Source organism: Nestor notabilis, unplaced genomic scaffold (genome assembly GCF_000696875.1).
Source record: "Nestor notabilis isolate BGI_N333 unplaced genomic scaffold, ASM69687v1 scaffold26353, whole genome shotgun sequence".
In the NCBI taxonomy this organism is placed as follows: Eukaryota; Metazoa; Chordata; class Aves; order Psittaciformes; family Psittacidae; genus Nestor; species Nestor notabilis.
In genome coordinates this window covers 58964-71953 of record NW_009921907.1, presented here as the reverse complement: position 1 = coordinate 71953, position 12990 = coordinate 58964, and the positions used below count along the sequence as shown (strand labels likewise).

Below are 12990 nucleotides of genomic sequence, written 5' to 3'. Positions count from 1 at the left end.
GGAGGGGAGCCGGTGAGGAGGACACGGCTCGCCGGGTCTCCGACTCCTCCAGCCCATCGCAGCGGTGCAAAAGCTGTTCAACAGACTGGGAAATTAATCTCTCAGGAGTAAAACTCCCCATGACCTTGGGTCCGTACCAGAAACTCCCCCATCTGCGAGGCAGATAAAACAATACCTACCTCAAAGGCCTTTCTATTTCCTCCCTGTGGAGCAATAAATTCTATAAAAAGACCCTTTGCCCAGGGCTTTTTTGCTGTTGTTACAATCTGGTTGGACTGAGCGAGGCAAAGTGAACAAACCAGACAGAGCAGCACCAGCTGAACGGCACAGCCTCACCCCTCTGCAGTGAGACAGGCTGGGGGCTCAGCATCACCTCTTGCTGCTCATAAATTAAGGGAAAACCTGTGTCTTTCCAGGGATCCTGGCTGTGCCAGACTGGGAAGACAGCTCCCAGGCTGCTTAAACCCACAGAGGCCAGAATCGGTATCTTGAATTGCTCTCAGATATCAAAGGGCAGATAGCACAGGGGTAAGTATTAGTTTAATTGATAGCACTGTTTGCCAGGCTCGTTAAGAGTCTTGGATAAAAAGACATTATCCTGCATACAAAGTATGAGTAAAACCCTGAGTGTGCTGAGCCCGTATGACTAATCCAAGTCACAGCAGAACTTTACTGTAATGGGAAAATCTAGGGAAGCAAGTGGAAAGTTGTGAAATGGGACCTGGACTTTAACTCAGTCCAGTCCCAATGCTCTAACCACTAATTAAAAGAAACCCAAAAGGCCTGTAGTGTCTGGTGCCATGTCCCTGCTGCCATGTGGATCTGGTGCAAAGGCTCCTGGATGTGGCTTTGCCAGGGAGTTGCATCAGTAGGTTGGAACATGGCACGATGCTTTGCACAAGCTGGGTTTTGGGTTACTTTTTCTTTGGAAAGGAGTTTGATTGTTTAAAACAGAACAAAACAAAGCAGAGCAGCCCACATTGCTCTGGTGAAAATGGGCCAAGTCTTTTTCAGACCCTGCTCGAAAGGTACCTTCACTAAAAATGGAAAATTGAAATTGAAAAGGGAATATCTGACATTAACCATAATGCACGTTACGGAGCCCTGAACTGCTCCTAGCGTGACACAGGCCACTATTAAAGTCTCCAGAGATCTCTGTCATTTTGTCTCATTTGAGCTGAAAACACTGAATTATCCAGGCACAGGCTTCCTAAAAAGGATTTTGATTTTAGTTTATTAGTGTCAGCTACTGCAGAACAGAACCCAGATTGCCTTTGGGTTCCACAGGCCAGATTTCCCCAGCACTGAGCAATCAGCACTGTTACTGGGCAGAGCTGTGTCAGTGCTCCCCACCCAGCTCCACCAGTGATACCAAATTCTAGCCATGTCTGGAACAGCACAATGGGGGAAGCAAATCTGGAAGGTATTTCATGCACTGGGTGGTGATTACTCACTGCCTTGGCTACTGGGACCTGTTTCTATCCAACCACTGTCGTTATCTGTTCAAGAAGCGAGGAGTGCTCAAATGCTGAGGAAAGCCCTCAACCTGCCATCCCTTGCCTGAGACGAGGAACTGACCCATTTCACGGAAGACCACGGCAAAAGCCACCACCCATGGGTGCCACCAACTCACCAGACGTTATTAGGTGCCAGTGCAGCCAGCCAAACTCTCCAAATGAGGGTGTTACAACAGTGACCAGAGGCAGGCAGGGCAGCAGCCTCCAGAAACCTTAAGTAACTTTCTCAGAATTCATTTTCAACATTTGGGCTCCACAAAGAGCCAACAAAAACACCCAGCAACAAAACTGCATTTGAAGTCTCCGTCCTGCCAGAAGTCCCACTGTGCCAGGGAGAAAGGCCTCCGAGCGGGGCTGCGATGGGATGTGATGTGCAGGAGATGAGCTGGCTCCAGACGTCCTGTTCTCGTAGCTAAGGACAGCGCAAGGCTTGGAGCCATCAGGAGCAGGTTAGTAAGGAAAATACAGCCCCCAACAGCCCAGCCTTGGTCACCTCCTCCTCTCTTCCCCGCGGGGTCTGGCACTGCTGGCAGCGATCGCCGCGGCAGGCTGCAGCCCTTAAATGCAGCTTTTGTTTTCATGTGTTCCAGGTTTTTGCAAGAGGCCGGAGGCTTGCACCAGTCAGGTTTCTCTCTCCCTCAACATCTCCTCGTAAGAACGCTGCAAACCAATTCAGAAAGCATCTTGTTTCACTCTTTTTAACCTGTTTGTTTGCTTGTTTGGGGTTTTGTTCTGAAAGGGAACGTTCTTGTTTGCCAAACCCAGCGATGCTGGTGACAGAAAGCACGCAACAAAAAAGCTTAACTTGTACAAGAGTTTTTCCTTGGCGGGAGAGATTTGGATTCTGGGGCCCTCTCTGCTGCTTTTAAATTTCCATGATGCTTCCTTTGGATGAGAAACCAAGTTTTGGAAACTATTTCTTTTGGAGCAGTCTTCCCAAGGCAGTCGTAAAGAATTCCCCTTCCCAGCAACATCCCTCGGCAATTCTCTGACTGCAAGTTACCTCACATCTCATCAGCTAAAGGCTTTCTTCCCAGGGAAACGAGAGCAGTTCTGTTCTCTGCTGGACAATAACGGCTGTGTGATAACTCTGATACAGCTCCCTGTGCTGTACAGGGAGTTTGACAACTGTAAGCTTTCCACTGAGCTTTGCTGGAAGAACTGGCTGCTTCAAAAAGCAGTTTAGTTTCTTGCCAACCTGGTCTGCACATCCCTACGGCTGCTACTCTGGCTATTTCACTGCCAAACTCATTCACAGAAAGGAGAGAGGAAAAAGTAAGTCCAATAAACCAAGAAGGAGTGCACCGAAGGGATGTGGATTTCTGGAAGGTTGGGTAGGGTCGGGGGAGGAAGGGAGGTGTCTAGACTCAATATTACTATTGTAGGGCCTGGCATTATTTATGACATTTTCTAGGCAAGCCACAAACTGGAAATAGAAACCAGGAGACATAAAGCCACTCGTAACCCCTGAGGAATGGCTTTGCAAGCTGTATGACAGTGGAAAAGCTGAAAGCAAAAGACTCGTTCAACTGTCCTGGACAAAACCTCAGGCAGCATGAAAAAGAAATTTGCCCTGCACATCAGAAGTGAAAGTCCAGGTCTGGGAGCCAGAGAACACCGACAGATGCAGCCTCCCGGCGGGTGAAACTCACCCCTCTGCCAACTTCACATCTATGCCCTACTTTAGTCCTCCTGACACCATGTTTGGAAGTGCAGCAGTGCACCTTACACTAACCATCTGCCTCGGATTCAGTCTGCAGCGATGCAGCAGCCGGAGCCAGAAATGGGCAGTAACTCAGAACGGGCCTGTGGCACAAAGCAGCTCCGCTGCTGCTCTGAGAGCTGCTCCATATCGAGCTTTTAGACACACACCAGTCTGCTGGTACCTGCAAAAACTACACAGCCACCAATAATGTTGGAACATAATTATATGTTTTTACTTGAGGTGGCTGTAAGCAAACCGGAGGTAATTTAGCCCCAAACCAGTTTTTATACATCTCCCAAGACTTGCCCACAATAGGCAGTCATGTCACATTTCTCTTGCCAGTAACTTGATGTTAGCAATGCCAGAACTAGATAATATATAACTTTGATTACCTGCAAGAGTAATTATCCATATTATCTTTTAGATTATTACCCACACGAGCTATTACCCACGTGTTCTCATTCAAAGCCAAAAAAGAAGTGCCTACATAATATATCAAGATGATTGTGCTCATAAACAACAGCATGCACACTAAGAGTGGCTATCAGACCTAGGATACACCCAAACCCTACATCAGCAGTTAACAAATCTCCATTCTAATTATTGTTTCATGTCCTCTCTGCTTTGCTTGATCAGCCTAAACTTTGTCTTCCAGCGATGTGGAAACACAGCTGGAAAACTTCCTTGCAGAGGAATTTTGATCTATTTTGACCACTTTCCCAGCAGGCTTGGAAGTGTCAGCTGTGGTCCCCTGACTCGGGTTCTTGCCCACACCTCTGTCTCTTCTGGCAGAGACACAAAAACCTGGAAGCCTTGTCCTTGCACTGCCAAAATGTTCCTGGGCATTGCAAAGCCCAACACCAGCTAACAACGAGCCACACAAACTCTGGCAGCTTGGCTTAGTCCCACTAATGCCCCTTTTCCTTTAGGTTCCTCCTTACCTTTTTGACAACAGGCATTACTAGAAAGCAGCTCACAGTAGCAGGAGTGTCTAAACACTTCTGTGGCATCTTTAAAGGGCACATGCCCTGCAACCCATACACGGAAATCTTCTGGTCCTGCGAAAAAGCACACAAAGCTCTATAAATTTCAATCATCTTTCATGTTTTTCATGTTTTAATACCTGAACAGGATCAAACTGGTTCCCAAACAACTTCTACTTGATATCCAAAGCCTGGATTTCTCTTTGCTTTCCCTGGAGATCACAGGGTAGAAAGCAGGTACTACCTTCCCCAGAATGAGCTGTGGGCAATGTATGTGCTATCCAAAAACCACCAAAATCATTGTTACAGGTGTTTTATCACCACATCTGAAAGTAGCATTTGACCACCCTGACTGCACAAATCCCAAAATTGCCAGAACAACTGAAACACGTTGTATGTTATTTTGCATTAATCTGTCAATCCAAGGAAAGCCAGTATTACATTGTACGTGGAATTACACCTGCTCCAGACCTCATAAATCTACTAAACTGAGCACCCAGTTAAGGGAATAGCAGCACATTTCATTTTGATTTAAAAGAAGGAAATAAAATGCTTTAAGATTTTTGAATTCTAATTTTTCTATAATGCTTGTTACAAAAAAAGAGGAATATTTGAACTTTACCTCCTTTTGGGAACAGAAAAAGTCAAAATGTCTTATTTGCCTATGGGGAAAAATGAGCTATATTCTCACTCAGTTACAGCACCTGTGCTAGGGTGGAGTGAGTTAACCAGCACAAATTATTTATTCAGTAAGTGTGGCCTTCTTTCCCACTCTGAAACACTGAACTTCAGGAACATTTCAGTTTGCTTCAGCTATTTTTAACTTGGTTTGTGTCAAATGATTGCGTTGGGGCTGGCTGACACTTAACACAGCCCTTTGTGATGGGTAGATGGGGGCTCTGAGGGACACATCAGCCATGCTCTCTCTCTCTTATCATTTTAGCTGCAGTTTTCCATGGTGAACACAAAACTCGGGTACCCATTTCCCACCAACTTTCAAATCCCTCAGGCCTCTTTCAAAACCCCACCCTTACATGCATGGTTTCTTTCACTGCTTCCCTTTATCGCCTACAGAGAAGGACATTTCCCAGATGAAACCCTGGGTACAGATATGCTACAGACCAGAGAGTTTTGCCTTGGAAAGCTGAAATTCCCACGACTGCTTTGAGCACCAGGAGGCACGATTTTGATCTAGGTGTCAGGTGTCTGACATGTAGAAACAATACACCCAAAGGCAGCAGATGCAGTCACACTGCTCATCCCAGACGCCCATGGTTTCAAACACTCTCAGCTTTACTAATTTAATAAGCTCTTTCTCTTCATTTGTGTCTCTTCTAATGAGGCCCCTCTTGAGCAGGGCACTTCCAATCAAGCAACACTCACCTCTGTGGCAGCCCAGAGGGCATTCTGAAATTTGAGTTGGCAGCATAGTTTCATTCCTGGGCAGCTCATCCTCTCCACTTCTATGACTCCCTTCTCCAGGTTCACCACTGTGTAGTTTCTGAAAGGAGCAAATAACAATGCCCTATAGCCAGCATTCAGCCTGCACACTGCTGCAGGACAGTACCTGGCATTTTTGGCCAAGCCATAACATGACTGTCCAGATGTGGACAATGCTGTAAGGATCTACAACCCTCCAAACGGTCATTGTAAAGGAAGAGAAATACAGACATGCCACAAGTCTTCCTCAGGGGGCAGATATGCAATTGTTTCTGTGAAGATTTAAACTCAGCTACCCGACTTTGTGTGGAAATGAATGAGGAGAACTTACGTGGTTACTATAATTCATCTGTGAGACAAACAGCTCCAGCTGAACAGCAGTATTACTAGCTATTAATAGCTATTAATATCTGTGAGGTCTTAGCCCATCTTGCCCATTAGGTTCTCCAGAGAATATGTGCTCATTTTCCAAGTTCACTGCCTTAGTATTATCTGGCTTCATTACTTATTCTAGTACGTAAAAGAGAAGAGCATGATTCTTTCAAATAAGAGCAAAGACCTGTAACCTGATAAAATGATTTATAAATATGACTGATTGATATTTTTGTCACTACAAGTATTTTGTTTGGGAAGTTTATTGGGTCTGCGTGTTTGAACAATAATTGGGTATTCACACCCACATCTGTGAGCCCCAGATGTTTTACCAACTGTGGCACAAGCAATTACACAGCCTGAAATCTGTCACATATAAGTAATTTGTTATTCAGCAGCCTCCAGCAAGTGGATTGTCCAGTCAGGAAGCAGATCCACTGAGATATATTGCTGTGAATATCTGGACAACATCCATGCATTCAAAGTACATCTGTGAGTCCCATGTGTTTCAACAGTTTTAGCAGGAGTAGTTGTACTCTCTGCACTGAACGATTGAGCAGGCACCACAAAGAGCAAAGCAGATTGTTCATAAACAAATCACGTACCTTTCCCATTAGGTTAATGGTTACAAATAATGAACACATTAATATAAAATTTAGATCAGTTTGTGAATGTTTCCAACGAAGACTGAGGCTATAAAAATCAGTAACATCCATAAAAAGAAACCTAAGTAGCCATGGGTCACATACGGCTGAGCAAAATGCCATCATCTCAGTCACAATTTAATAACATTTTAAGCACATGCCTATTTGGTACAGCACACATTTTACTGGCAGTACACACTTGGATGCACACACAGCCTCAGGCATGTGGTTAACTCCTGATGATTTCAATGGGATTTAAGCATGTGCTTAATTGCTCTGCAGAAGGGAGATGGAACTGCAGTCGCAATTAGGAAAGGTTTAGTGTTAAATGGCCTCATTAGGAAAGGCAGAACATGTCTGTTCTCATGTGCAAATGCTTCACCCTGTGTGTGTGAATCACTACACTGCCCTAAGCTTCTCCTCGTATTAACTGAAGCAGAGTTAAGCTCATTAAATAGCCTTTATAAAGCAACCACTGTTCACAATTAAAAGAGTTTGGGAAAACAGTGTTCACCGTATCCTTGGCACTCACCCAAATTCACTTTCACCTTCTCTTTACCTCCCTCCCAGAGGCACTAAGTGAAGATGCTGAAGGATTTTTACTTAAAAAGAAAAAAGAAAGAAATGACAAATATGAGCTGTCTCACCTGGTGTCTTCCTTCCCATCCCAGAACACCACAGTGTAATCCTGTCCTTGGGAGCAGAAGAAGGAGGACTGCTTCCCACAGGATAGCAGGTACATAAATGTTGCAAAGGTAGGATCTTTCATCTGTCCTACCACAGAAATGGCCAGTGGACGCTGTGGGGAAAGGAAAAGAGAAAGACATATGTCACACAAGACAGCTGAAGGTCCAGATCATAAAAGAATCATATGAATTATTATCCATTAAAGCTGGAGAGCCAGGAAGTAGCTTTCTTTAATAAACACTTCTGCTTTCTCAAATCTGCACCAAATTCTCCTCTGAAATCCCACCTCATCCGTTTTAGCATCCTCTGTATCCCACTGAAGCCAAACCTCTTCTCTACCATTCCATGGTTTGATCGATGATTCTCTTACACATTTTATGGATCAATTTCTCCAGGTTTATGAATTTTGGAAGCTGACCCACTGCCACGACTCGTAGCTGTGAGTCAAGCTGACCTTTGTGTGAGGGACGGCAGCTATTAAACACCAACTTGTAATTAATGAAAACCATAATGCAGCATCATGCTTTTCTCACACTTTGAACCCTTTTATTCCTCACACTGCCTTTCACAATCTCAGGGTTTTGGAAGTCTCTGTAGTTACACCCACAGTATAATACTGTAGGCGTTTCTAGAAATTATGGGTAACATCTTGCCCTGGTGAAATCAATACCCTATTTGCCATTGACATCAAGGGACCTTCATGTCACTGCACGTGTCTAAGGCCACCAATCTGCCACCATTTCATTCATAAAACTCTCATTTAAGTCAAGAGCAGTTCTGGGCCAAATCAGCAGGAGTAGTAAATGGGCAAAGAACCAAGGACACGCTCAGCTCTCCTGCGTGAAGAGAGCTGCCAGATCCCTGTAGCTGTAAGACCAGAAAACACTGGTCACGAGGGCTGTCTTCTACCTTTTCTGGCTTAGTGTCCCAGCACTCCATCATGAGTGCCTGCATCCTATACAGCTGCACCTCTTCTGGCTGCCCAAGAACAGGACGGATCCCTTTAGACAGCTTCTTTGCAATCTGGAGCTGGTGTTGTCCTAGCACAGGCCGCTGACCAGACAGCAGCTCATACAGGACCATCCCATATGAGAACATGTCCACCTAGAGCCAGAAACAGAGAGAAAAAACAAGGCAAACCTCCCTTGGTGGGAGAAGAGGAGAGCAAGGAAGGCCACAATGGGAAAGCCAGTGCTGCACACCATGCATGTGTAAGGGAATTCACCCCGTGCATGAAGCCAGCACCCATCCTGTCACACAGGAGCTGCCCCCATGGATACACCACAGTTACCTTCTCATCATAAACTATGCGAGGCCTGATCTCAGGAGCTTGGTATCCCGGTGTGCCCTCCACACCAAGCGCGCCTTCATGGAACGACTGCCGGGAGATCCCGTAGTCGGAGAGTTTGATATTGATGTGCTCTTTAACGTCCAGGGACCACACCAAAATGTTGTCTGACTTCAGGTCACAGAAGATGATGTTCTTCTTATGCAGGTAGGCAAGACCTGTTACAATCTGGTACGCTATTTTGTGTGTCAGCATGTGTCCCAGGGGCACAAAGGAAGACCCTGGACCAAAGGAACAGCCTGTCTTTAGTTCTTGTAATTGCAACGACTGCTTTTTTCCACCCCCTCCTTTCTCTTTTAAACTCAGAGCAGTAACTAACAACCTTTTAAAACATCACTCAATGCCACGATGTGAAGTGACACTCTTCGTGTTGCTCTACATGCCTGACGGTTCTACTAGATTCTTTTTTTAAACCCTTTCACTTCTAGACCCCTAAATCTTCTGGTTAAAATTAGTGTCTGGCTGAAAGCTGACACAAAGCCAAGGTGCCAAGAGGGTCAGATGGCCTCAACCTATCTTGGAATTAGTGTCATTCATTTGACAGTGACGGAAATACAGATAATTATGAGAGGATTTAGAGTGCCAGACACCCATCTGCAGGGGAAAGAACACAGCACTACCCATGCAGCACTGAAATGAGATGCACTTTTTAATTTGCAGAGAAATTGAAAATCCAGGTCTCCAAAATAGGTTTGAAAATCCTGAGCATCAATTTTTAGAGGTTCCCCAAGGCACGGTTTAAGAGCAATTCCATCCCTCCCACTTCCCCTAGTCTGGAAAAAAATCCCCTCTAGTAAATCAGGCAGTGATTTAAATGTTGTTGACCATTTGCCACTATCATGACTCAGAGAGTGAGCTCTCCCAGGAGGGAGACCCTGCTTTTACCTTTGGAGTTTTCAGACAATACAGTGGTGAGGCTGCCCAGGGGGGCCAGCTCTAAGGCAAAGCAGAGAGGATGGATGCTGATGCCAATGAGGGAGACGATGCAGGGGTGTTGCAGTGAGTGGAGCATGCTGGCTTCCTGGCGAAACTCCGAGAAGTTCTTCATGGCATCCATGGCTCTAAGGTGTTTCAGCATAGTATCTGGCAAGACACACAATCCCCTTCTCACTGCCCAGCTGAGAAATCAAGTCAGAAACTCTTTGGAAGGTGCTAATCACTGAGCAAATGCTGCAGGAGGAAGGCAGCTTGTGGTGTTACACCAACAGCAAGGCTTTAAGTTGCATCATAGAGTCACAGAATGGTTTGGGTTGGAAGGGACTGTGCTGTCTAAAGCAGGGACTCTCTGGGTATGGATGTCACATTGCAAACCCTCTGGTGAAAGGAGTCTTCCCTACCTTTCCCCAGCTCCCCTGCCAGAAGAGGGACCCTTCACATTAACTGCCCTGCAGCCTCAGGACACCACAGGCTGCTCAGTCAGGTCTGGTCTTTCCAAAGGTTTTTTGTCATTGAGACAGCAGCTGATCCACAGCTCAGAGGTTCAGGAACAAAAATGAGGGAAGTGAGGCACTTTTCCCTTCCCTTGCCCATGGACTGAGGCTCAGCTGGAAATCTGGGCTTGACAGACAGCATGTGCAGTACGAGAGCCTGTCCCTGCCTAGAGGAGCTGGCAGCCTGAGGATTTCCAATTTGCTTTTTGTAGCTGCTGGCACAGATGGAGCAAAAGACTTATTCAAAGGTAGAGACTCACAAGTCCTCAGTACAAACTCATGCAAATCCACACTTCTCATTGCCAAATAGCTTGGGAACAGGAGATGAAATCTTGCTTCCCACCCCGATCAAGGGCTCTGCCTTGGCACCCTGAGTCCACCCTGCAGGAGAGATGCTTCCAGCAGTGCCAAGGACCTTCATTGCTTTCACGAAGAACTCTAAGATGCACCCTCCTCCTCCTCCATGGATACACAACGATTTTGCTATATATCTCAAGGCTGTATTTAAACAGGTGCTGCCAGCACTTCGGAGAGCAAAGGCTCTTTGGTCATAGCTTGGGACTGCAGGCTGCAAGAGCTGATTCCCAACACTGATTCCGTGTACTGTACCTGCAGCTGAAGCAGGAGAACCCTTGCATTTTTTAATCTGAAATCTCTTCACAGCCACTGGTTTTCCTTGGTATCGTGCCCGATATATAACGGTCCCACTTCCACCCTGGCCAAGAACGTTGTTTTCATTTTCACTGCATTCCAGTTTGCTATTTTCCAGGAACAGTCTGCCAAAAGGAGATTGGGGCTTTTTAATTAAAAAGTTTCAAAGATGTTGTAAAATCATGTTTTTAGTGTGATTTCCATTTCCACAAATCCCTAATTGGTTCTTGTCTTATCTACTGAGAGGACTGGACCACCTAAACTACCTTGGCCATGTCATTGTGCTCTATGCTGGCTCGTGTTGTACAACAGGTTTCTAGCAGAAAGAAGTGGGCAAATGAGCAAAAAAGTCTTTTTACTAATTTATCCCACAAGAATCAAACAGATCTGGAAAGCATATAAGCTCCTTTTCCAAGAAGATGACACAGGTACAGATATTTGTATCATTTATCTGCATTAATGATTTTTTTGCTTCATTTCCCTCTCTTCTCCGCTGAGGCAGGACAGGATGTTTATGAACAGCTCCACACTCTGAAAACTTGATTATTCAAATCAGCTAGCTGTTCCCAGGCTGCAATTCATCACTTCCCCACACTTCCAGAGACTACTTTTACAGCTGTTCACACTTCAAACATCTCCACTCGCCTCATACCCGTCAAATAAATCTCTAGGAGATAGCACTGTGAGAAGAGTTGTCGTGATGAGCTGATGGGGTGTTTGCCCAGTGAAATGACCCCAAGCAAGGAACAGGGGCCAGTGGGAGCATAGAAGACTCTGACAGCAGCCAAAAGGGCACAGTTTGGTCTAGAGGTCTCAAGGCTCTGCACTGGGCACAGAAAGGTCTGAGAGAGTGTGAACCAAAAAGAGACATTGATATCCTGTCCTGCCTGCTGTCAGGAGGTCTCTTGCTCTACACAGTAAATAATAAGGGGTGTTAGACTGAACCCATCTGGGAATGCAGTTAAGCTTCTTAAAGATTTGGCAGTGCTGCTGTGGGTAGGGAAGAGCTGTTTCAGCTGTTCAGAACTGCCACACTACCACAACACATCCAACAGCCCTCAGCCAAGCAGGAGCCTCGACTCAGTGTGAATTCTCTGGTGGAGTCTAAATTCACTCACCTACAAGCTCTTAAAACTAAAGGCAATTTCAGTGCCAATCTTGTGACGCTGCAGCACTTCCTTTTGGTTTTGCCATATTAAAATCTCTTTTCTGGTATCCTAGAAAGCTCCAGCTACAGACAGCTCTGGCCAGAATACTGGGCAATGCAGGACGGCTGTGGCTTTAAAAAGGGACTTTTGTATTGCACCACAGTGATCTCAAAGGACCCCCTGAAGTGATGACTTGGGTCAGCACACAGTGATTGTCTAAGTGAGTGTGCGACCACCAGCAGTGCAGTTTGGGGTGAATTGCCAGAACAGGGATTAAGAGCGGATGAATGTTTCCTGTGGTCAGTATGTTCCTCTAGCAGAGATTATTTAGGAAAAAGATCCAACTGAATTACAGAGGTACACTGAAACTTAATCAAAGGCTATTAAATAACACTACCTGGCAGGAAAATCTGTCATGAAAAGCTCTGGGACCAGCTCTTGGAGAGAAACGGGGATGTCAGGGTGGTTGGGACATGTGATGTAGTCCAGTTCAATGGCAGTCAGGACACAGTCCTCCATGTTGAAGTACTGCACATCCTCTGCCCTCTCGCCACACTCATTCTCCTCCAGCCTGGAAGCTGCACAGATGTGGCAGGGCACATACTGCTCCATCAGCAACGTGCCATCACTCTCAGTGGCTGTGAGTGCTTCGAAGCAAGCAAACAGAAAACAACAACATAACCCACACAAACTGAGAAAGAACAACAGCTCCAAATACAAATGTCTGCAGTCACTACCTGGATCCACTGGTTGAAAATAGTCACACACTCATGAAAGCAGCAGTTTACCACTGCTGTGTATTGACTGGAGTAAGAAAAGAGCTTTTTCCAAACTGTACACAGATAGCAGGGACACTACTGAGGAGACAGGACTGTTGACATAACTTAACAGCTACTTTGCTTTGGTCACAGGTAACACACAGGCTTGCAGAGAAAATATATTCAGGACCAGTAGAAACTCCAAGTATATGAATAGAGCTTTGGAGAGAACCTCCTACGTGCTGGGTGTCTGTGTGCTGCATACAGGGATCACTGTGCATGCTAAAGAGCACGACCGTGCAGTGGA

General features: G+C 45.7%; 1 protein-coding gene across 1 annotated transcript in view; it reads right to left on the bottom strand.

The window, feature by feature from the left end:
- LRRK1 (leucine-rich repeat kinase 1) overlaps nt 1-12990 on the bottom strand; it is a 73866-nt gene that overhangs the window by 4678 nt on the left and 56198 nt on the right. Inside the window, exons 23-30 of the mRNA XM_010011361.1 lie at nt 12323-12572; nt 10736-10902; nt 9582-9779; nt 8640-8917; nt 8258-8452; nt 7309-7460; nt 5589-5706; nt 4164-4280 (exon numbers count right to left, since the gene is read on the bottom strand). Coding sequence (XP_010009663.1) covers nt 4164-4280; nt 5589-5706; nt 7309-7460; nt 8258-8452; nt 8640-8917; nt 9582-9779; nt 10736-10902; nt 12323-12572 — 1475 coding nt within the window. The remainder of the gene's footprint in view (nt 1-4163; nt 4281-5588; nt 5707-7308; nt 7461-8257; nt 8453-8639; nt 8918-9581; nt 9780-10735; nt 10903-12322; nt 12573-12990) is intronic.